Source organism: Corvus kubaryi, unplaced genomic scaffold, assembly GCF_017639235.1.
Source record: "Corvus kubaryi isolate FWS band 111438036 unplaced genomic scaffold, C.kubaryi_AGA036_p1.0 37352, whole genome shotgun sequence".
NCBI classification, from domain to species: Eukaryota; Metazoa; Chordata; class Aves; order Passeriformes; family Corvidae; genus Corvus; species Corvus kubaryi.
The window spans coordinates 1,649,379-1,672,849 of NW_024581114.1; the positions used below are offsets into that span (position 1 = coordinate 1,649,379).

General features: G+C 44.4%; 3 protein-coding genes across 12 annotated transcripts in view; 2 read left to right on the plus strand and 1 right to left on the minus strand.

The window, feature by feature from the left end:
- NADK (NAD kinase) overlaps nt 1-5,722 on the plus strand; it is a 21,836-nt gene extending 16,114 nt beyond the window's left edge. For all 7 annotated transcript variants that reach the window (XM_042032026.1, XM_042032027.1, XM_042032028.1 and 4 more), the window contains 3 exons: nt 81-238; nt 1,388-1,470; nt 2,512-5,722. In XM_042032026.1, coding sequence (XP_041887960.1) covers nt 81-238; nt 1,388-1,470; nt 2,512-2,659 — 389 coding nt within the window. In that variant the 3' untranslated portion in view covers nt 2,660-5,722. The remainder of the gene's footprint in view (nt 1-80; nt 239-1,387; nt 1,471-2,511) is intronic.
- Nucleotides 5,723-6,829: 1,107 nt separating this feature from the next.
- Nucleotides 6,830-15,432, minus strand: LOC121666474. Its single transcript, XM_042032055.1, has 9 exons — nt 15,342-15,432; nt 15,094-15,175; nt 14,045-14,198; nt 12,536-12,681; nt 11,074-11,250; nt 10,262-10,375; nt 8,938-9,024; nt 7,907-8,054; nt 6,830-7,535 (listed from the first exon to the last, which is right to left on the minus strand). Exons 1-9 carry the CDS (start codon nt 15,350-15,352, stop codon nt 7,504-7,506), a joined length of 951 nt encoding a protein of 316 aa, XP_041887989.1. The 5' UTR covers nt 15,353-15,432; the 3' UTR covers nt 6,830-7,503.
- Nucleotides 15,433-15,500: 68 nt separating this feature from the next.
- LOC121666473 (solute carrier family 35 member E2A-like) overlaps nt 15,501-23,471 on the plus strand; it is a 10,069-nt gene continuing 2,098 nt past the window's right edge. The window contains exons 1-8 of one of the 4 annotated variants that reach the window (XM_042032051.1): nt 15,501-15,630; nt 18,374-18,892; nt 19,713-19,848; nt 20,787-20,914; nt 21,226-21,346; nt 21,668-21,721; nt 22,193-22,265; nt 22,816-22,961. In XM_042032051.1, coding sequence (XP_041887985.1) covers nt 18,568-18,892; nt 19,713-19,848; nt 20,787-20,914; nt 21,226-21,346; nt 21,668-21,721; nt 22,193-22,265; nt 22,816-22,961 — 983 coding nt within the window. In that variant the 5' untranslated portion in view covers nt 15,501-15,630; nt 18,374-18,567. Of the gene's footprint in view, nt 15,631-15,678; nt 15,990-16,122; nt 16,933-18,373; nt 18,893-19,712; nt 19,849-20,786; nt 20,915-21,225; nt 21,347-21,667; nt 21,722-22,192; nt 22,266-22,815; nt 22,962-23,471 lie in introns of those variants that run through there. The other 3 variants (XM_042032050.1, XM_042032053.1, XM_042032052.1) reach the window with 3 other exon arrangements.

A 23,471-nucleotide genomic window follows, 5' to 3' on the forward strand; every position in this document is an offset into this window, starting at 1 on the left:
GAGAGTGGGGTTTCTTGGTGTCTCCCAGAGCAATCCCTGGTTATTCAATGCTGATGGCAGTGCCTGTTTGCTGTCCCCAGGGGTGATCGTGTCCACGCCGACCGGCAGCACCGCGTACGCCGCCGCAGCCGGAGCCTCCATGATCCACCCCAACGTCCCTGCTATCATGATCACCCCCATCTGCCCCCACTCCCTGTCCTTCAGACCCATTGTGGTTCCTGCTGGAGTGGAACTCAAGGTTGGCTTCTGTCATTTTATTTCTCCTTGTGAATTAAAAACTTCTGGAGTGGCCACAGGAATATGAGGAGGGTGGGAAGTGCCGTGTGTCTCCTGCTTGCTCCCACTTGGAGCAGGTTCAGACCAAGTCTGATTCAAGAATGTGGCTTTCTTTAGAAGAATTTCCCCACCAGTGGAATACTTTACACTTTTCCTACTGGCTTGTAGCTCTGTAACGTTCTACAAAATGGGAATTCCTACATTTGCATGCTGAAAAATGTTACATAATCTTGGCTAAAGTGCCTGTAAACGATCAGTGCTGAAGGGAATCAAAAATTCTCCTTTCATGCAGAAATATTGCAGAGTTTAAGTATATATTGGTAGCATTATCTGCAATTCAGTATTTAGCTTTTGTTAATGTTGTCTTGCAGGGAAAAAAAAGGGGTATTTAACACCTGGATATAAAATAGACTTAGATAATGTGCATTTTGAACAAATATTCTTGTGCAGGGAAGAGCTCCTTTCTCCTTTTGTCTCTGTTACAAGCCTGCTTAAGTAGGAAGAAAGCTGATTTGGAAGGGCTCCTAGAAAAGTTAGAAGATTAGCATTGAAAATGAGTGTGTTCTGGACTTTTTGTTCCTGTTTTACAGCATAAATTGAATGTTTATTCATGGCACTGCTCTCAGCCCACGCTTACTTTCATGTCAGTGGGTGTTACTGGCCAGTGGTAGTTAATTCTTTTAATAGGAATGTATGTTAAATAGGAGCAAAACTTCCTAAATTTGACAGCTTTGGAGTCGTCATGTATTAAAATCTATTTTTCTGGATCAACTTTTTAATTTTTCTTGAAAGAGAAGCTAAATCAGCTCCTGAATTAAACTAAATTAAGTGAATTAAAGCATGAACTGGCTGGAACTGGAAGGTCTGTGTGGGTTATGACCTTGTACTTATAAAAAGGGGATTTATTACATCTAGAAAAATATATGTTTATCAACAAAAAATGAAGGTTTGGAGCTTGAGTGGTGTTGCTGCGCTGCTGCCATGAACAGATGAGGAATTCCAGTGCAGCTGTGGAGTTACAAAGACTCAGCTCTGCGCTCAGAGGGAGGATGGAGGAGGTGTTTGTTCCTTGAGTTTTGGACCTCAAGTTCAGCTCATTCCTGTTTTTCAGATTATGCTCTCCCCAGATGCCAGGAACACAGCGTGGGTTTCGTTTGATGGAAGGAAGAGGCAGGAAATATGCCATGGAGACAGGTCAAGCCTTTTTTCTGATTGTATTATCTCTAAGTATAGAAAATCCTGATTCATGCAGCTCCCTCACTCTCTAACATCTGCCAAAAGGAGTTTTGGCAGTGAAGAAACAAGCTTCTATAAACCCTAACACCTCCTAGAGCACAAACTGCACTAAAAGGATTTCATTTCTAACTTGAGTTCTTTAGATCTTCCCATAAAAGCAAGTGAAATGTTCAGACTCTGTAAACATTGCGTGCTTGGCAAGGAAGATGGGCATATCTTTAGAAAACTCTGTAAATTTTAGCTTCAAGATGAATCCTAGGAGTTTTGGGAGGTATAAACCAACAGGAGCTGCCTGTGAGCAGAGCTGCTGGAAAACTCCATGTGGTTTAAACTGGGTTAACTGGGAGTGGTTGTGGTCACTTGCTCTGGCTTTGAGTGAGCAGAAGAGTGTGAAGTCCCTCAGTTCTGTGTTCAGTATGTGGTGGTGGAGGTGACTAAAGGCAGCTGTGGGAAGGAGATTGGCAGATTTGTTATTCAGGATGCCCTTTTTCCTCTTGGCCCACACAAGTTGCCGTGAAGGAAAATGTACAGCTGGTGTAAGCCTCCATCCTGAAAAGTTTTATTTCCTCTGAGCTGGAATCATCTCTAGAAGTAGTTGAGGAGCCCAGTGAAGATTCAAACCCAGGGTTTGGCCCATGGTTACACTCTGGAATCCTTAGGCCTGTTGCAACTGAAAGGCCAAGGTGGTGCTTTGGGTTTCCTTTGTCCCTGTGTGGGTGATGTGAAGCCCAGCCAGAGGCTGCAGGGTGCCATGGAGGGGCTCACAGAAGTGTCACACAAAGTGTCCCCAGAGCAGCTGCTCGTTGTTTACAACTCAGCTGAGTTCAGCTTTACCTTCGATCACTGATCATGCAGAGCTGTTGTTCAGCAGCGTTGGTGAATCAGTGCTGTGCTGGGTGGGGAGCAGGCTGGGGTTTGGGGAGCAGGCTGGGGTTTGGGGAGCAGGCTGGGGTTTGTTCAGGTTGCTGTGTGCTGTCTGACTGTCCCGTGCTGTTGCAGTATCAGCATCACTACCTCTTGCTACCCCCTCCCCTCCATCTGCTTCCGGGACCCCGTGAGCGACTGGTTCGAGAGCCTGGCCGAGTGCCTGCACTGGAACGTCCGCAAGAAGCAGAACAACTTCGCCGTGGAAGAAGAAGAGTTCTGAGTGTCCACATCCAGCAGGACTGGGGCACTGGAATGTGGCAGCATCCCCTCCTCTCTGCTTGGATTTTGGAGCTCTTGGTGTGGGCACCGCCCTGGGCCTGCCTTGTGGTTGTGGTTTCTATCCCTCAGATCCTGTGGCTGGAGAGGGTTGTGTTCCTTTCTGTCCACCAAGAGTAGGAGTGGAAGGCTCTGATGGTTCTAATCCAGTGTGAATTTCCCTCCAAATGAGCAGTCTGAGAGTGGATTGTTCCTGACTGCTACCAACAACCACATCTGCAGATTTGATTGTAACCTCTAACTTACCAGTTCCATGGTAGGCTGAATGTAGCTACACCAGGGAAAAGTGGCAGCAGAAAAGTGGCATTAAAATCTCCTCTTTCGGTTTGTAACTCCATTTAACACTGCTAGGAATAGAAAGGCTCTGAGAAGATTTCTTAAAAAAAAAAAAAAAGCTCCTCTTTGTTATCTTAAATACACCTTGCCCAGAAAATACTTTCTTACTTGCAAATGTGACACACTGAAGAAACACCCACAAAGGATGTTTTTTATTAATAGATGGAATTAATAATAAGTATATATTTTTTATATATACATTTCTCTCTCTTGTGCCCGTTTGAGCAGTGGCTGACCCTTGGCTGTCAGCACTGTGGAATTGCCCACAAACCACAGGGATGAGCATTAATTATTACAGGTGTCTGTGGGTTTGTAGCTGAGCTGATTCATAGCTCTGCACTTCCTCTTGGTGGGAATCATCCGTGTGTTGGTTTTTCCTATTATTTTTGTTGGATTCCCTGGGATAAATGGTAGCATTAGAGACTATCATGTTTAAAAAATAATAATAATTCTCCAAGTGTTCAAGAAGAATCTGGACTTCAGTTGCTACTGTATTCTAGTTCCACTGTTGTCCTGAAGAAAACACCCTGTTCTAGATCCTGAATGCCCTCAACTTCCATGGATACGTTCCAACTCTTGGTGCTGAGTAATCCAGGATGGGATACTGCATTGGTGGGCTGGAGCAATGAGAGGACACATTCCCAGTGGAGTAGCAATGGTGCCTTCAGCACACTCAAGATATTCTAAGTCTCATATTTACTTTTTTTAAGATGCTTTCAAACGTTTCTAACTTCTCTCTGTACATATTTTATTGTGTGTGCTTTTATGAAAGAACAACAACAAAAAAAAACAACCCAACAAAAGAACTGGTTGGGGGGGAAAAAAAGGGTTTGTACTGTACTTTAACTGCAAAATAGCAAACCCAAGGATAATGTTTACATTTATGTTCTCTGTGGTGCAGTGTCATGATCATCTTATCCAAACTTCAGCATTTTCAAGTCTTGCTGCGTTGGTCACGAAAGGAAGGGACAGGAGCTGTTAAATGCCCGTGGCAGATTCTTGCCAGGGGATGAATTTACTGATTGAGGTGGGTTTTCCTTGGGAATGGAGTGAGAATCTCTGCTGAACTTTTTCCGTGATTGTCTTAACGTTGTTTCTGTGGTCCAAAGTGGAAGTAGGAAATGGGTTCATTTCCAAACTCTGCCTGACCTGTTGTCCTCTGGTGGTTTCAATAATGTCTCATCCCTTTTGGATGCTGCCCTGGGCTGAGTCCATGAAATGCAGGTGAGAGCACTTTTCCAGAAAAGAGAAGCAAACTCTTGGGTTAACGATTCAAATCACAATGAAAGTGTGTTCATATAAATTAATACTTGGTTTGTACATTTTGTAAAATAGAATATTGGTTTGATTTGGTCAAAAACAGACAGATTTTTGGGATATCTTGGAGAATATCCAGAGAGCTTTTGGGATTTCTCTTTCACTTGAATCCGTAGTAATTGTTTTATCACTGTTTTGAAGCTGCTTACGGGTTTCCTAAGTGGAGTACTCAGTTATTTGATAACTGGTTACTTTTTGAACTAGAGAAGTGTCAGGCTTTTTGCTTTGAAACTATTTTATTTAAACATGCAATAATTGAGAGAAGGAACAGTGTATGGTGTCTAGAGAAACGTGTGGATGAGTGGAGAGTGAGCAGTTCTAGGCACACTGGGGAGTGGAAATCATTTTGCAGAGGTGAAATGATTTATGAGCCTTATCTAGTATTTTTTTAAAGATAAAACTATATTCAGCACTTTTTATTTATGCTTTTTATAATACTAAAGCTATTCTTGATTAAATTGCTGAACTTTTAATTTTCAGAGTGCACAGGTCATGAAATCTGTAATCAAAGTGTACTGAACTACTTTAGATCTACATTAGGGGTTGGCTTGAAATTTATTCTTTCAATTTATCACCTGCTGCAATTGCATTGCTGGCTCTGAGGCTGCTGCAGCTTTGCTTGTACAAAATTCCTGCTGATAAAAGCCATTTTTTGGGTGGCTGATCAGCCCAGGCAGAGCTGCAGCCCCTGGCTAAGGCAGGGCAGTCGCTCAGTGACTTCAGTCCTGGCTTTTCCTCCAAAAGCTGCCTTGATTCTCCCTGTCCCAGCTGCTTTCTGCCTGAGCACAGCCCGGGCTGTGTTAATACATCACAAAGTTTATCTGAGTGTACAAAGTCCCTTTTCAAGGCTTTTAAGTTGCAAACTGCAGGAGAGTGAGGCTGGGGCAGCCCTGGAGTTGTGCATTTTAACTGCTCCAGGAGGGGGGGAGTTGAACCAGAAAAAAGCTGAAATGCACCTCACTTTATTGGCAATAAAACCTCATTTTGCTGATGTAGCTTATTCAGAATAACTTGGTTAAACTGTGCTAAAAGGGGTTTGCTGATTAGGAGTTTTTAATAAAAGGGTTTGTAAGTCACTGGTACCTGCAAATCCTTTCATCTACAAAGGGCCAAAATGAAAGCTGGGAAATTCATTTGGTTTTGGTTGTTTTTTTTTTTTTAAAAAAAAGTTATCCTCTGGTAGAAATTGAAGAAGTTGTTACCAACTGTAGTAGGGAATAAAGCAGTGTACTGAATTTTTAAAAGACAAAAAATCCTGTTACATATTGTTAACACATTGAAAACTTTGTTTAAATATTGTTGAGAAACAAAATATTTTTCAATCCTTTCAATAAAATCTTTTTGTAAAGTTGGATTTGTCGCTTTGCCCTTTGACTGGGGAGGATATGAAATTGGGAATACACAGCTACGTGCTTGGAATTGTGTGGGGTTTGACACTTCTCATGGGACAGTGGCATCTCTTTTCTGGGAATACACCCAAAGCTTTTTTGAATGTCTGATACCGTTTGTTCCTCAAAAGTCTCAAAATAAATGCTGGATTTGCTGTGCAAGTCAAAACAAACCTTGTGCACAACCAGCTGGGCTGCATTAAATGCTGTTTTTGAAGGCCCCAGAATAGAAATACCAGGAAAGAAAGAGGTAAGGGCAATGCTGATCAAATAATCCCTGATAATTTGATACCCAGCATGTTTAGGATTGAAAATGGGGTTTAAATGCCTGTGGCACGTTCTGCCAAGTTCTGGAAACTTCTCCCATGGAACTTGAGCTTAATGATGATGTTAAAGAGTCTTTTGATTTCATAATTAATCTGTAACTCATTCCAGCAGTTGAGAGAGATGTGAGGAGAGGCCTTTTGCAGGTAAAGGAGCTGTTTTTACGTGGAGTTTTTGTTTTACAAGACACCATGGAAAGGGTTTTCCCTCTTTCCACGCCAGGCTGGTGACAAACCCTTGCTGTCCATGGTCAGAGCAGTTCCTGTGACAGTGACACTGTGACCTGGCCATAAAACTGCCCCTTATTCTGAGCCAGCACAGGCTTTGTGCAGGAGCAGAGCCTTCCCCTCCTGCTCTGCTGCCTCTGGGCTTGGCTTGGGGAAGGACTGAAAATGTTTTATTGTGATGTTTAAATGTTTAATTCTTCCAGCAGCAACAACTCCTGCTGCCACTGTGACTTGTGGGATGAAGTCACAGAGTCAGCTGCTGCTCCGTCAGCTCCTGCAGTCTGGCCACACACAATTACCCTCTTCTTGCCTCCCTTGGGCTCCAGATAAAGTAGATTGGAGTCAGGTTTAGGAGATTAGGATGAGAAAAAAATATTTTTAGAGCAGTTTTGATGGAATCCTTGTAAATTTCCCTAATAAGTATAGGTCAGTAATAATTTTTTAATTTTGCTTTTTGCAGTGTGTAACTACCTGCAAGATAAAGATTGGTGCTGTTCCATGTGAAATAATTATCCACACACAAACTGTGCTTATACTTTATTAAAAAATAGCCAGTAGTTAAAGGTTCCAGTCAATAAAATACCAAACTTTTAAATTACAATATTAAAGGCTTAATTGTAACAGTCCCCCTGGTATGAAATGGCACCTTGGTTACACTGAGGGAGGGGTGAGGTTACAGGGAGTAATTTTCATGTGTAACTGGGGTTAAAAAAAAAAATTGAAGTTTTCTGAAGCCAGAGGAGCAGGAAGAGCCCCAGCCAGGGGACACCACTGCCACCAAAGCATCAGGGCTGGACCAGCTAAGAAATGATGGCAGCACAATCCACTTCTAGACTGGGGTACAGAGGATGGGTGTGCAAATTTCCTTCATGATCTTTGTGTATATCCAGGCAAAAAGCATTGAAAGGAGCAACATTCCCCACTCACATGCACGTGTGAACCCCTGTGCTTCCACAGCAGCAGGAAAAGAAGGGAGTGAAAGATGCTTTGTCCTGGCAGCAGGATCAGCTGGGAATTTCCCAAGCTCTTTAAGCTGTGTCCCACCTGCACTGCTCCAAGCACTGTGTGACATCTTCCTGAACCTCCTCCGTCCTGGGAAAGTGACCCATTACCTCCACCCTGACTGCAGGTCCTTGGTCAGGAGTTCCTGGTGTGACTTCACTCTCTGAGAGCTGCAGGGGGGGCACGGGGAGGGCTCAGGAGTCGATCCTTCCATAGGAAGAAAACACTGTGGGAAGAGAGGGAGCTCAGTCAGCACCACTGCAGAGGCTCAGTGCCCCTCATGGAACAGGAGAGCTTTGGGGTATTTCACATTAGCGGCTCTCCAGGTCCCTTTATTGTCTCTGTATTACACACTATGAAGACAGAGATCTGCTCACACGGGTGTGATTCTCTGGACAGCAGCAAAAGGTTGCCAGCAGCCTTCTTCAGGGAAAAGCCTCATCTATTCCACCCAGCCCAGTTATTCTGAGGCTGCAGAACTGCTTGCTGTCATTGGGGATCTGCCTTTTCCTGTGACCTACGGATTTTCCTGGCTATTTCACTGTGACTGCGACAGGACAGGCCCCACCCTTGCCAGGGAATTTTTGGGGTACTTACTTCTCTCCCTCAGCCCCTGCCCGAAGCTGCGGTAGACGTGAACCAGAGCCCAGAACAGAACAGATTTTATTGTGACAGAAATGCAGGAGCCAGAGATGAAAGCAGCTTCCAGGGTGTAAGAATTGCCTTTGCCCCACTCCCTTATCACCTGCAGGAAAAGGGAGACATGAAACCATCACCACCTGCTGCCACAAAGCCTTGAAGCCACGACGTGCAACCAAGCACTGAATTTCTGAGAGGAGTCACGAGGTGGTCATTGGGGAAAGAAAAAACAAAAACCCAACTGGTTGCTTTGAAACCATCTCAGTTGTCTGATTTTATGATGTACAGACACTGTGGGGTCCTGCTGTGCTCTGCCAGCTCAAACAGGCCTGGAATAATGGGAAGATCCATTTGATAAATGGGTCCTCGAGGCTGTGGGTGGCTGCAGCCCCCGGGCTTTAGTGGTGTCTGGGGGCTGTGGATGTGAGGTATGACAAACACTGGCCATTCTCAGCATTCCAGCCCTGCCCAGGATGAACAGCCTGGTTTCCCCTTGCCCTCCTCTCTCCTCACCTCCTTTCACACATCTTGTGGGAGGTGCCCACTGATAAAGGTTTTATCAGTGTTCCAGTGCCAAAAAACTGCCCCAAACTGGAGTTTGTTGGGCTTGCACTGCCTTGTTTTGGCTACAGCAGGATCAACAGCTGGGGGTGCTGCCTAAGAAATTCTTTAAAATGCAACAACTGAGCCCTGGTCAAATGCTCTGGCACCACTTGAGGCTTCTTGGGAAGAAGGGGACGAGTTGCATATCTTGAACAAGATTCTGTTTCATCTTCCCCTCATCATTCTTTGCAGGGACTTCCAGAGCCTCTCCCTCTAATCAGTTCAAGAGCAAGTGGACATGGCCCCTGTCCTGAAAAGTTGATCCTGGAGAGGCAGGATGTGCTCTGTTCTCTTTAAAGCCAGCAGGAGCTGCAGGGAAGGGGTGAGGCAGCACCTTTGAGGCCTGAGGAGGGCGAGGATGAGACCCCCAGCCTTGCTCCCCTTACCGTGTAGAGCAGGTAGATGAGATAAACCACCTCAGGTACATTCTGAATCAGAAAAACCCACACCAGAGGCTTCAGCTCTTTTAAAATCTGCAAAATAAGACGTAAAACAAGCTTTTTAAGTCATTGCTATATGCTCTATAAAAGCTGCATATTTTTCATAGCATTCCAAGTGTTGGTTAAGCTTTGCTCTCCACCTGCCTTCTCCACCTGTGTTTTCAGCAGGAAATTCAGCCTCTGTTTTCCACTGAGCTGGGCCAGGAGTGATGATGTCCCTTCTCTCTGGGTACACAGAGATTTTCTCTAAGAGCTGAATGTTTTCACAGATAACAGACTGAAAGCTCCCTGTGACTTTTTCTCCACCTCTATTTTTTGCTACAGAGAAGTGCAGTCACTGAGGAGTCAAATGTGGGAGAAGCGAGAGGACTGAAGTGTCAGGAGAATTTAATTTCACAATTCACCCTGGGACTTGGGAAAGAAGAAAGGGACCTGAGCTGGGAGGGCAGGTCTGAGCAAAGGCAGGAAAAGCAGCTGAGTCACTGGGGGTGAGAGCAGTGACTGTGCCAATGTTAGGATTGGATTTGATGCATCTGACCAGGACCAGATTTCCCCCAAACCCAAAAGTGATGTGTTTTAAAAGCACAATTTTAGCAAGAAAAGCCATCAAAACATATAGGAAGTTGTATTTCAGCTGTCAGGAATTTGTGTGAATGACTAAAGCAAACACCCCAGGAGCCTAAAACAACATCCACCCCCAAAAACCCCTAAACTCCTTCCTGGTAATAAAAAACTCAGTTATCTGATGTACTTTGGCCCTGATTCTGCAATCATTCTTGGAACAGAGGCTCAAGATTTCAGAGGAGGTTCAGTCTGACATGAAAAACGACATTTTAAGTTCACAAATCTTTAAGTTAACCTGGAAACTGTTCCTGAGCTTTGAAGGAGATGCCCCAATAAAGGACCCCTCATTTTCTGGTGTGGTTTCCTAAGGATTCACTGTATCACTGGAATAATCTGGGGGACTGCTCCCAGTTTCACCCAGCCTTGGCAGAGGTAGAAATATTGAAGACAGCGTGATCCTCCAGGTTTCATTAAAGTGCCCAAGGACTGAGACTAAAGCAATGTGAAACAATGACAGTGTGACATTGTTTCACTCCGTGTGCTCAGCTCAGGCACAGATTTAGACAAAACCTGGCTTCAGCATTGTTGGCTCTGCTGTTCTCCATCCTGGCTCCCTTCCCTGAGCCTGTGGGAATCCCTCAGGGTGAGGATGTGCAGTGCCAGGGGTTGTTGTGTGTCCCTGGTGTCTCTGTAGCTGGACACTCACTGCAATGATGCCCACGGTGACCTTCAGGCAGCCCCACACGACGCCCGTGGCTGAGATGATGTTGTGCAGCAGGGTGACCTCGTGCAGGCTGATCAGGAGGATGCACAGGCACAGCTGGGGGAGGCAAAGCTTTGGTGAAATCATTGCTTGGAGACCATGCAGCCCCACCAAAAAATACCTGCCACAAACTCCCTGCCAACAGCAAGTTGGGCACGGGTCTAAAAGCTGAAATTATTCCTCATGGAATGGGAAGCAAGGACAGAGGTACTTAATAATCCATAATAGCAACAACACAGGACAGGGAGAGCAGATAAAGCTTCAGTAATGCAGCACTAAATAAGAATGAGGGGTGGTTACAGAAGTAACAGACCTTGGGTTCACTTCCCCCGTCTGTAACTTCATTTTCTGTCTCACTGCCCTGTTGGTCAAGTTCCCCTCTCCCATCCCAGAATAATTTCCTCAGTGCAGGAGCCAGCTGGAAAGCAGGAGACTGGAGGCTGAGATGTGCAGGAATAACCTTGCTTATTTCAGGAGGCCATGGGTGGGTTGAAGCTCCTGGATGCAATTGGTTTTTTACGGATAAACTTCCCAAAAACAAGATTCAGTTCTCCTTTTGTGCAGGACAACAATAAAATACATTTTGATCCATTTTAATGGATTTTAGCTAAGCTGTGGCAAACACATGGAGATAGAACCATTATTAAGTTAATATTAATAAAGGTAAGAGAGACAATTGCTCTTGGAAGTCGATAGCTCAGCTAATCCAGGATATTATCAATAAGAGGGAAAAAGGGAATGTGGGGGCTCTGTACCTGTGCCTGCAGATCAAAAGTGAGCATGGAAAAGCAGAGGTTGAGCATGAAGTACTGGGCCTGGAGGCTCTCCAGGGCACCCCCCACCCGGAATGCCATCATGGACTGGCTCTGGATGAGGATGATGGCACAGATCACATCGAAGGAGCCCACCAGCAGGATCAGCACGAAACGGGCCTGCAGGGAAGAGAAACAGGGATGGGATTGGCCACAGCAGGGACAGGCTGGCACCTGGAACCCAGCTGGAAATACAGACAGGAGTAACAAAATCTTAATTCTGAAACTGATTCTGAGCTTCCTGGTGGAATAAACCAACCTTTCCCACTGGGGACAGTGGGTTATTCCGAATGCTGGACTTGTAAAATCCCAAGAAATCCAGTTTTGTGTCTGGGTTGTGCTGGCATTCGCACTCAATGTCTGCTGCCTTAAGGATGGCTCAAGTGGCAAAAGGTCCTTCAGAATTACATCAATATGAAAATACTTATAACTAGAAATGATTCTGGCTCAGGAAGCAGAGTTACAGTAATCCAAGTTACAGTTAGAGTAGTGAAAAAAATACTTAATAGTACTGCTCACATTTACACCAGGCTTTACTTTGAAGTCCCTGTTTAATATTTAAACTGATGACTCGGCTGTGCATTTCTTTGATGCCTGTTCCTTATTGGCCCCACCAACCCAGTTTGCTGCAGATAAAGTGGGTCTATTTAAACATCCAATTGATAAATAAACGGAATTGGCAAAGGCTGCTTTGCTCCATCTCCCTTGCCTGGCTGCCACCTCTCCTGTTGAAGAGTAATTTTTGGATGACTTCAGAGCAGGGAAACACCTTGTTGAGAAATACGTGATAAAAAGAAAGCACTTCCATGAAGCACAGCAAGTGGAAATTTAACTACAAATCTTAGGAAGGCCCAGAAAACAATCCTTTAATAAATTTTACTGCTATGAAATGCAAACAAGATAACCCAGAGTAGCATTATTGTATCTTCTTGCTTCCTTGCAGCTTCCCATAAATCTCATAAAAACACATTTATGAGCATTGAGGTAACGGCTGTGCCTATAGGTTGGGGGTTCCAGTTCTAGCCATAGGTTAGGTTTATGTGACTTTAGGCCAGACATTTAATAAAGGGAAATCTGAAGCAGAGTAGGTGAAGTGAAGGATATATTTTGAAGTAATCTTGTGTAATTTTGTGATATTTCTGTTATTTTTGGGTGCTGCCATAAGGAAATTCAGAGAACACCTAAGAGATTTGCAGTTGTGGGTGTGCACATTTTGTTGTCCAGTAGGAATAATTCAGCCAGATCCTCTGTTATCAGCAACAATAATATATATATAATTTCTTTTATTTTTTTTATATATGTAAGATAAAATCTGTGTTACCACAAACACCTTGCCTTCCCAATGATGGATTTTCAAACCCAAGCTGTGGGGGAAGGTAAAGCTGATTAAAAGCAGGAGACTGACCAGGAGTTTTGGCTTCTGCTCAGCAGGGAGCACGGTGAAGTTGATGATGGAGCGGAGCATCACGAGCAGGATGGAGAGCACGAAGACAATGAGCTCCTGGCGGTTCTCCTGCAGGATGCCCCTGGTCACATAATACACACAGAACACTGGGGAGGAGAGGGAATGTCAGTGCCAGGCCAAACAGGGGCAAAACTTCCAAAGTGGAAGGATCAAAGTGTCCCTGAGGCTCCTCGGTCTTTGTTCTTACCAAAAACCTTCCCTAAACCAGATAATTAAAACGCTCCCCACTGTTTAGCACACACAAGAAATTAAATAGTGAGTTAAGATTTTTTTTTAATTACTTGTGAAGTAACACCATGAAAATGGCAGTGTATTATCCAAACTGGCAGCTGGGCTGGGTTATTCTGTGAATACCACACTGAACATTATGTCCTATTGTTTCTCTGAATTCAATGAAAACAGCACCATTTTTAGTAAAGAACTGAAATCACATCATCTTCCCAGAGTAATTCAGGTGAGTAAAAAGCAGTTTATTACTCAGACACACCCCTCAACAGTGGTGTCTGTGTGCTCTGGCCACTGCACATGGTTTGTGTGTGGAACTGAACCTGGACTGGATTCAGTTTATTTAACTGTGGAAATTTTGAAACACCCCACCCTGCAAACTATAATCCAAAAAAGAGTCGGGTCAGGGAAGGTCTGAGTTCTATTTTTATAAAATACATCAGCCCCCAGTCAGCTGTTGCTATGAACTTTATGCCTTTTTGTCAAAATTTAAATAAGACAAAGGCTTTGTTCTTTCACAGGATGCTCCTGCAAACACTGGTTGATTCTTACACAGCCAAAATAACAACAAATTTCTTTTTCCAAAGCACTGATTCCTTTAACTCCACACATCAAATCATCCACATTTGCTGTGCTGGGACATGGGGACAGTGTTGTACAAATTCTCAAATTAAATAATAACTTCAGTCTCCCTAAACAGACCTTTAGTGAATGAACTTCCTTTTTCACTGCCCTTAACAGGGACTGAGGAAATGATTGGCAAATTACAAAGTGAATCATGTGATTTTCTGGCCATGACCTCAGGAATGCCCAAAAGGCTTAAGATGGTATTTCCTTGTTTTGCAAATTCAGCTGCTAAATCCAAAGAAACCTGTACAAATTCGAAAATAAACTCTTTTTTGGTCATTTTGCAGAGATGGCATATGCACATGAAATTTCCTGAAATCCTCGTGTTTATTATTTTCATGTTAATTTCTGTTTAACACAAATGGACCCAAGAAGTTTCTGCTGAAGCTCTACTTGGAACTACCCAAGGAAGGAAGCTTGGACTGTGGGCACCTGAATTCCCAGCATATTACGGCTCAGACATTAAAATAGGAACTGGTGAGGTTTTCTGGCATAGCTGAACATCCTGTAGCTCTTCTACAAGAAACTTCAGCTGCTGCTTAATCACATTATTATTATTATTTTCATTATTTTCTCCATCCAAACTGTGTTTCTTACCAACTCCAACCAGCTGAATAAAGGAAATGGTGAAATCCTCCTCAGTCTGGCGGACCAGTGTCTCTATGGTCAGCCCTATGACACTCAGCAGGGACAAAATAGTGACACAGAAGTAGATCTTCACAGGGAATGAGAGCTCTGAGCATGGTTTTATCTGTAAAGGGAGAAAATTCTTAAACACATCATGCAGAACAAACTCGTTGCTGTTCCTAAACACATTGAGGCGAGTGGGGTAGATGAGACAGTGGAAAAAGAGAAACTCCATACTTGAATTGAAACTCCCAAACTGCTGAGGAAGGGAGAAGTCTAACTTTATTTCACAAATAATCTCAGCCTAGATTGTCCTGATTTATACCCACAGCCTTTGTGCCTCACAAGGCCATGGTATTATAATCCATGAGATGAAGATTGCCAGTGCCCACATACACACCTGCCAGAGCACGGAAACAATGTTTTCCTAAACTTTTAGTTTTAGAAAATTGTAAAGACAGGGTCAGCGTTCTCATTTTTATTAAAATACTTCAGGTGAAGCAACATCCTTGCAGGAATTTAACACGCGGTTTGTTCAGCTGGAGGAGACTGAGGAGAGTCCTCAGGGGCTGCAGCTCCTCCTGAGGGGCAGCTCCGATCTGTCTGTGGCAGGGACGGGACCCAGGGAACGGCTGGGGCTGTGTCAGGGGAGGTTTCGGTTGGATATCAGGGAAAGGTTCTTCCCCCAGAGGGGGCTGGGACACTGAACCCAGGGAATGGGCACGGCCCCGGGGCTGCCGGAGCTGCAGGATCTGTCAGGGATGCCCAGGGTGGGATCGCTGCGGTGTCTGTGCAGGGCCAGGAGCTGGATCAATGATCCTATGGGTCCCTTCCAGCTCGACATTCCACGACGCTGCCAGGAGAGCTGCGTGTCGTGACAAGCCTCGGCGTGTGGACACCCGACCTCCCTGATCCACCTGACTCTGGACATGGATTTGAGCCATGTTTTTCCATTCCCCCCGGGCAGAGAAACGCGGAGGACACCGGTAACCTGCCCACAGCAGCAGAGATGTACTCACGGGGCCGCAGGGCGTGGGGATGAGCTGCCGGTGCCGCGGGGTGAGGTTGGGCAGGTTCGGCCCCGCCGGGGCCGCGGCGCCGCTGTGGGAGAGAGAGCGGGACCGTCAGGCGGCCGTACCACCCCCACAGCGGGGGGGGAGCCGCCGGCGACCCCCCATCCCCAGCACAGGCACCTCCAGGTAAGGCGCAGGGGGAGCGCGGGGAGGCGCCCCCGCGCCGCGCGTGGTGCGGCCCGCGCCGCCCGTACCTGCCGTCCATGGCGGCGGCCGCGCGTCGCGTCCCGCCCCGGCTGCCGGCCCTACATGGCTGCGGAGGGGTCCCGGCGGCGCTTCCGGGGCCGGCCGCCGCGTCATTTCCCCGGCACGGGCGGGAAGCCCTCCCTGGGATCCTCCCGGGCGGCGGGGCCGCCGCGCTCCCGCCCCTCCGCCCCGGGGGTCCCCTCGGCGCTGGGCATCCCGCCCGGCTCGATGGAGGGGCTGTCCGCAGCGAAGCGCCCGGCGGGGCTCTGCGCGGTTCTACCCGGCTGTGCGTGCCCTGTAACTCCCTTTTGCTCTGCTTGATTTCCTCGTGGTTTTGGTAAAATGGCCTCCCCGCTACCGCGGGGACAAAGGGGCGAGCCCGGCGCTCGGCTCCGCGCTGCCCGTCCAGCCGCCGGGGCCCGGCGGGGCGCTGCGTGGCCGGACCCTCCTCCCCGCCCTGCGCGGGGCTCTGGGCACGGCAGAGGATGGGCGGCCGCAGCCCGGTGTTACCGGAGCCGGTGTCATCGCAGCCCGGTGTTACCGCAGCCCGGTGTTACCGCAGCCGGTGTTACCACGGCCCGGTGTTACCACGGCCCGGCGTCACCGGAGCCGTGTGAGCGCCGGGGCTGCGGCAGCAGCGAGCGGAGAGCGCCCAGGTGCCGGCCGGGATGCGCTGAGGGCTCCGGGGACGGAGGGAAGGAAGGAGGGGAGGGATGGGAGCGGCGGGCGCTGCCGCAGAGAAGGATCCCGAGGCGGGCCTGGGTAGGGGGATGGCGGTGCTGAAAAGCCCCTGGGCCCCAAGGCTGGGTCGGAAGGGCCGCGGTGCTCCCGCGGAGGGCTCCGAACCCCGCTCCGGCGAGAGGGATGCACCGGGAGCAGCGGGCATCGGGACACGGGCGGGAATGGGAATGGGAATGGCCTGCGGGGAGCCGGTTCGGAATGCGGAGGGACGGCTCTGGCAGTGGGTGAGCAGAAACACATCTGGAGTGCCACAAAGTCCTAAGCTCTTTCAGCGTCTTCTCTGTATGGGATCTGTTAATAACTCTGCTGTTGTATTTGTAGTGTTTGTAACATCTTGGATGCTGTCGTTGCCATTAGTGAAGCAGTGTTAATATCCGCAGCTTGCTCAGGCTGCTGAGTTTTGCGCATCTGCTGCCTTGGGAGCAACGTTTGGGTGACCTTTTGTGTAACAGATGAAGGGTCATGGACGCAAACCTTTGTTTTTTCACTGTCAGATCAGCCTTAGCTTCCCAAACCCTTGCAACATACTTGAGCTTTAGTTTCTTTTTGTGTAAAGCCGACTCGGTAAAGTTCTTTTTGGATATTTTTTCCGCCTTAATACATCGTTACTGGTAGTGTAGCTAAGGGTTGGGAGAAGATACGAGGAGTGTAAGAGGCACTGCACGCTGCTGGTTCTTTTGAGCTGGAAGATTGAGTCTTTGTGTGTAATCCAAGAGAAACAACTGCCAACCACTGCCACGTTTTCATCTGTTGGTAAACATCAGCGGCTGGTTGGCCTTGAGGGAGGAAGACTGAATTAGTTCCAGATGGAGAACTCTTTCAGCCCATTTAGACTTTCCAGTTGATTTAAGCCAGCAGGTCAGTAATTTAGGGGAGTAGTTTTGTTCTTATTTGCTGTTCTGCTTCCTGCCATGTGTGGAATCAGAGATATCAAATCTGATATCGCAGCGCTGCTGAGGGTGGGGCTTTGGTTGTGCTTAATTGGTCTTGGTTTTAATTAAGTTGCATAAACAGAAAAGATATTTAGAAAGCTGTGTTAATTAACTATTTTGAACGTAGAGGGGTATTTTTTTAATGTCCTGGAAAAGGAGGAGGAGTCAAGAATCCATTTTTCTTAACAAATTCTCTTGGAGAATGCGTATCTTTTGTCAAAGTGTTGTGTTAATCTGGATCACCACAAGTTCGTGGTTTGATGTGATGGTGTCAGAGGGTCCCATACCTCAGTGTGCTGCTGGCATGAATTCCTGGAAAAATGGGAAGTGATAAGGAGATGGGGATGGAAATCTTCAGCATATGGCTGTAATAACTAGAGAATGTGAGGAATGGAAAATTTCACTGTGAAGTAGCTGCTGTGTAGGATCCTGAGACTGACACGAGATATTTTAACTCCTTAGTACCTTGTTGTGATTTATTTGAGATGCCACATTGGATATTTAAAAAGCATTAAAAATAAAACCTTAAGAAAGGAAACTGTGAACTGTTCACAGAATCACGGCAGGTGCAGTAGCTCTTGTTACAGCTCTTGTATTTCTCCTGCCATTGATTATGAGAGGAGTAAAGATCACAGGGTGGTTTTGTTGTTGTCTCTACTCTGCTGCTGTAACTTCCCACATTTTGTGTCATTTGTAAAAGAAAAAAGCTCTAGTTGCAAATCATTTAATGCCTTTTGCTGCCAAGTCTGTTTAAAAGGCTTTAAGAATTAGTTGCAAGTGCTAATATTGAATTGCAAGGTAGGGCAAAATGAGGAAGGTTGCATTATTCACATGGAAATAAATAAATAACCCCACTGGAAAGCTCTTGAACACTTGGATACATTTACCAGGGTAACTGTGTTTGTGATTACTGGGAGTTACAGCCCTTGATTATTGATTACTGTCTTTGACTCGGATTGATAACAGGTTAATTAGTACAAAGGGCAGAGATTCCTGCTTGGATTTGCTGCGTTGGGAAGATTTTTCTGGGGAGTGGTTAAAGACAGAGATCAAAGACACTGTAGAATCTGGAAGAGGAGTTAGTTACAATTGGAAAGGCTGTGTTGAGGTGCTTCAGAGGAAAAAGGACATAAAAACACAAAGTCTGGTGTGTCTGTATGTGCTATTCCAGAATAAAAAAAACTCCCTAAGATAAGTTCTTGTTGCTTAATCTTGGCATCAGGACATTAGGGGGTCAAAATCCAGTCTAAAAGATTACAGAAGTCTCTTTATCTTTCATAAAGTACAGGTGAAATGTGCTACCTTTGCTGCATTAGGGATGTAAAATGTCATATGTTTCTTTCTTCTTTCTCTTTTTTCCCTCTTAGGCAGAAAACATGGAACAGCCCACATGAGGAAGCATGTGGAGTTTGTATTCATGCAAGATGTTTTTTGGAGGACCAAGCCCAGTTTTCCAGGCCCCTGGGAGATGAAACATTAATCACATGACATTTTTGTTTCAACAAAAGCTGTGTCAGTGTTGCTTTGTGTGAAGGACAAATATTCATTTCTTCAGCTCACCATGTCGGCTGTGACAAGTGCCCCGACACCGGAGGCCCCGAGTCCAGCCCCGCTGAAGGAGAAGCCAAAGGGAAAATCCCTGTTCCAGCTGGGCTCACTCTTTGCTAACAGGAGTGAGAAGTTTGTGATTGCTCGTAGTGACAGCTTGCCAGAGGAGAATGTCCTGAAAATCACAATCACAGAGACCACGGTCATCGAGTCCGACCTGGGCATCTGGAATTCCCACGCTCTCATCTACCTCACTTTGTGGTTTTTCTTCAGCTTTTGCACTCTGTTCCTTAACAAATACATTCTGTCCTTGCTGGAGGGAGAGCCCAGCATGCTAGGTACCCTGCCTTTCCTTTCCACCTGAATTCCAGGGAGAGATTTATTTATTTTACTGGAACAGGCTCCCCAGGGAATGGGAGCCCCAAAAGCTGCCAGAACTCCAGCAGCGTTTGGATAATGCTGTCAGGCACAGGGTGGGATTGTTGGGGGTCTGTGCAGGGATAAGAGTTGGATTGGATGATCCCTGTGGGTCCCTTCCAGCTCAGGATATTCCATGATCCTATGATTTGGCAATACCAGACCATCCCATACAAAGCTGAGGGAGAGACTGCTTCAACTGAAGGGAAAAATGCCTGGTTGGAAGATGTGGGGAGGGATCTTGGGGCTGGGAATTTGGGACTTTGGCCTTTAAAGTGGTTTCTGACACTTTTCTTTCCTCCACTCGCTGAAAGATGAAATTTTGCTTGCAGAGGAGCTTCAAGGGGCGGGGGGGGGGGGGGAAGTAATTTTTTTGTTTTCTGTGTTGGAGGGTTTAAAAAACTGTCAAATTTTGAGGAAGTTGTTGATGCTCTCCAGAGCTGTGCAGTGCAAGAGTTGCCTTTGGTGATCTCCATTATCCAATGGCCACTTTAGTTATTTGTTCTTTTTTAAAGGGCAAAGAAAGGGCAGTTTATCTGTGAACCAGGTTTATAAACATTTAGTTTATTGAGCTGCCTTGCTTAAATGTAGAAGTAAAGGGCTTTTGTGAGAATATATAAAATCCAGGCAGCGATCTCTTAACTTCATAGAAGTTTGTCTAAGAAATGTTCTCACATTGTTTGATTTGTTGTATTCCAGCATCTGATCTGGCTTTGTTTCCCCTCTCTGATCCTCTTTTAGGTGCTGTTCAAATGCTTTCAACCACCTTCATTGGCTGCATCAAAATGTTTGTCCCGTGCTGTCTGTACCAGCACAAAACCCGCATCTCCTACCCCCCTAACTTCATCATGATAATGCTCTTTGTTGGATTAATGAGGTAAATGGGGAAAGATTTCCTGCACTGTCTTTGCTAATATTTGTGGTTTTCTAAACAAAAGCTGTATTTTCCTGGCTCTCTGCCTTTTCATTCTTGATGAGGTATTTGGAGTATTCACCTTTCTCCTCCAAGAAATATCCCAGGACGATCTTATTTTTATTTCCTGTTGCTCCTTTTCCCAGATGTCAATAACTTTTTGGCTGCCTTGCCTTCCCATCACATTTACCTCTTTTCAGAGCACACTTCCCCTTCCATTTCCTTTCTTCCTGCTCTCTTTTGAGGCTGATTTTTGTTTAGTGTGTTAGTATTTACCAGCCTTTTGCCTCAAAAGTGATCCAGGCTATTAACATTTATCTTTTGCAAAGTCAGTGTTTGCTGGGTGCTGGGATTGTATCAGTTTGTGGTTGAGGAGGGAATAAAAATGGTTTTGTTTCCTCTACCCTGTATAACTGATAAAGAATAATCAAATAAGCCATGAATTAAATTAATGTCATGGTTTAAACTGTGGGAATTATGTAGCATATCTAATTTACACTAAAGATAGATAACTGCAGATAAAGTTTCCTCAGTGAATTACTGTTTCTCAGAAGATTTTCACTTTTCACTGAGCCTGTTGAAAACTTTGGCATAAAAAATGGTCACTTGAACCTTGGAGTGTGTTAAAAAGTAAACTTTGTTTTCTGGAAATCCACTCTACAGCCAAAGATGTTGCACAATTGCCCAAGGGTGCCTTTATTTGCTTTAAATAAATAAATGCTTAAGCCAAAGCTGAAAGGAATAGATCTGACCTTGCAGGTGCAGGAGAAATTACAGTGCAATTCTTTTTGTGCCGGGTGTCTACGAGTAGCTCTTAAAGCATTATTTTAATTTCTTCTGGTGCACTAATTAATTCCTTCATTTCTTAAAAATTAATTTCTTCTAATGTTCTTCTGCTTCAGATTTGCAACAGTGGTCCTGGGCCTGGTCAGCTTGAAGAATGTGGCAGTTTCATTTGCAGAAACTGTGAAAAGCTCTGCTCCTATTTTCACTGTCATCATGTCTCGGATGATATTGGGGGAATACACTGGTGAGTCCTGAAATGAGATTTAATTACTCTCTTTTATTTATTAGCCATGGTCAAAGAAAGTCCATCAAAATATAATGAATGCAGCTGGAAGGATCAGTCTGAACTTAATGAGTATGTAGAATTAAAAAGGGTTTGGTGTAAGGGCATTGTTGTTATTTTTCTGTCAAGAAATATTCTTGTGGCTTGAAATAACTGAAGTTCAGCGTGGTCCTTCTTCTTTGCTGTTCAGAATTTAAAATTCTCTCAAAAACCAACGTGGGATACATTAAAAATGGAGCAATTAAACTGAGAGTGACCCTTTTCTTTTGCAGGGTTGCTGGTGAATCTCTCCCTGATCCCTGTGATGGGAGGGCTGGCTCTGTGCACAGCCACTGAAATCAGCTTCAACATCCTGGGCTTCTCAGCAGCTCTCTCCACCAACATCATGGACTGGTGAGGCACAGGGAGAGCCCTGGCTGTGGAAAAAAGCAATTTCTTTCATTGGTAGCTGAAAGAAAATTTTTAATGTAGTTAATTCTGTACAGTGCATTGAAATGGTGGTATTGAAAATGCATTTTTAACAAATTACTCATTTTCTCTCTCATATCTAAGAGCATTATTGAAATTAAATCATAAAACTTCATTAGGCCAAACTTCTTTCTATACTTGTAGAAAATATTTACCCACCTGAGGGAAACAGGATTGATTGATTTGTCCTAATTAAAATACAGCTAAATGATAATTTTGAAAACTTTTTAAAATTTTTTTTTCTAGTTTGCAAAACGTCTTTTCCAAAAAACTGCTCAGTGGAGATAAGTACAGATTTTCGTAAGTATTCAAAATATTTCAGGTTTGGTTATAGTGGGGCTGCATAAGAAAACAAAATATTTATCATTATATTACACCAGAAGGTGTAAATCTGATCACCTTTGTCATTTTATCAGGGAAAGAAAACTCCCCTGAGCTCCCACTGCAAGTTTCATAATCTGCTACAACTCTCAGCAAATCCCCCCAAAATAATAATTTCACAGAAATCAGTCCTTATTCTGCAATCAGGAACCATCCTTAGCATTGTTGGGGGGGCAGAAAGCAACTTTTTATCGATGAAACTGAAACCAAGAGTAAAGTCTTGTGCTAAAAAACACCTTTCACAATATATTTGCATTTTGCCATGAGATAAAAAGCTGCTTTTGGTCTTTTGTGCCTTTTAGCTTCAATCTCTGAGAGCAAACCTCTATCTTTGCTTTGAAAAAGGAAGCTTTAAATCATTTTAATTTTTTTTTTTTCTCTCCTTTGTAGAGCCCCAGAGCTTCAGTTCTACACAAGTGCTGCTGCTGTGGTTATGCTTATTCCAGCTTGGATATTTTTCATGGTAATTTGAAATCATTATCATTAGTTTAGGGGTTTTTTTTTAATTGTAAGCAGAATGTGCAGCAAAGGTTAATCTTAAATTTTACCATTCATCCTTCCCATTTTTTAAAATCAGCCTCAAATACAACTCATCTTACATTTGCAAGAGATTGGGGGAGTAAAAAAGAGAAAACTGTAAAAGAAATCATTTAATATAGACATGAGTTAATCCAAAAAGCCTGAGTTTATCTCAAGATTTTTGAGTTCAAATCACAATTTTATCTCAGTGCATTTGAAGTTTGAGGTAAAGACTTGCAAACAAAATCTGGAATATTTGGTGACTTTTTGTTGATATTCATGTGGTGTACAGAAATATTAATTCTCTGAAAGCAAATTTTTTTGGAGAAAAAACGTCAGGATCTAAATGTCTTTAAATATTTTAGGTTTTGTTGGGCTAAAATTTAAATGTAAAACTACATCTGCTTCTAACAGTTGGGTGGAAAATTACTTTTAGATTTTTCTCATGAACCAAACCCTTAAATTCCTTTTTTTTTTTTTTTTTTACCATTTAGGATGTGCCTGTGATTGGGAAAAGTGGGAGGAGCTTCAGCTACAACCAGGATATTGTCTTTCTCCTCCTGATAGATGGAGTCCTGTTCCACCTGCAGAGTGTCACAGCCTATGCCTTGATGGGGAAAATTTCTCCTGTGACTTTCAGGTAGAATTGTCAGGAACACTGTTTTTTGTCAGGAAACACTATTTTACATTTTTTTTCGGTCAGGAACACTATTTTGTATTTTTTTGTCAGCAACAATATTTTACATTTTTTTGGTCAGGAACACTATATTTTTTTTTTTTTGTAAGGAACATTATTTTTATTTTTGGTCAGGAACAATATTTTCTATCTTTTTGTCAGGAACATTATTTTATATTCTTTTTCAGGAACACTATTTTATATTTTTTTGTCAGGAGCACCATTTTATAACTTTTTGGTCAAGAACACTATTTTGTATTTTTTTGTCAAGAACACTATTTTATATTCTTCTTTTCCTGCTCAGTATTTCTGCTTGGGAACCAGGCAGTAAAGGTAGTATGCAAAGAGATGAAAGAGGTAAATCACAGGATGGTTTGGGTTGGAAGTGGAATCTGTGTTGGTGTTGAAAAGCAAAGAAAACAAGGGAGTGTGCAAAGAGATGAATGAGGGAAATCACAGGATGGTTGGGGTTGG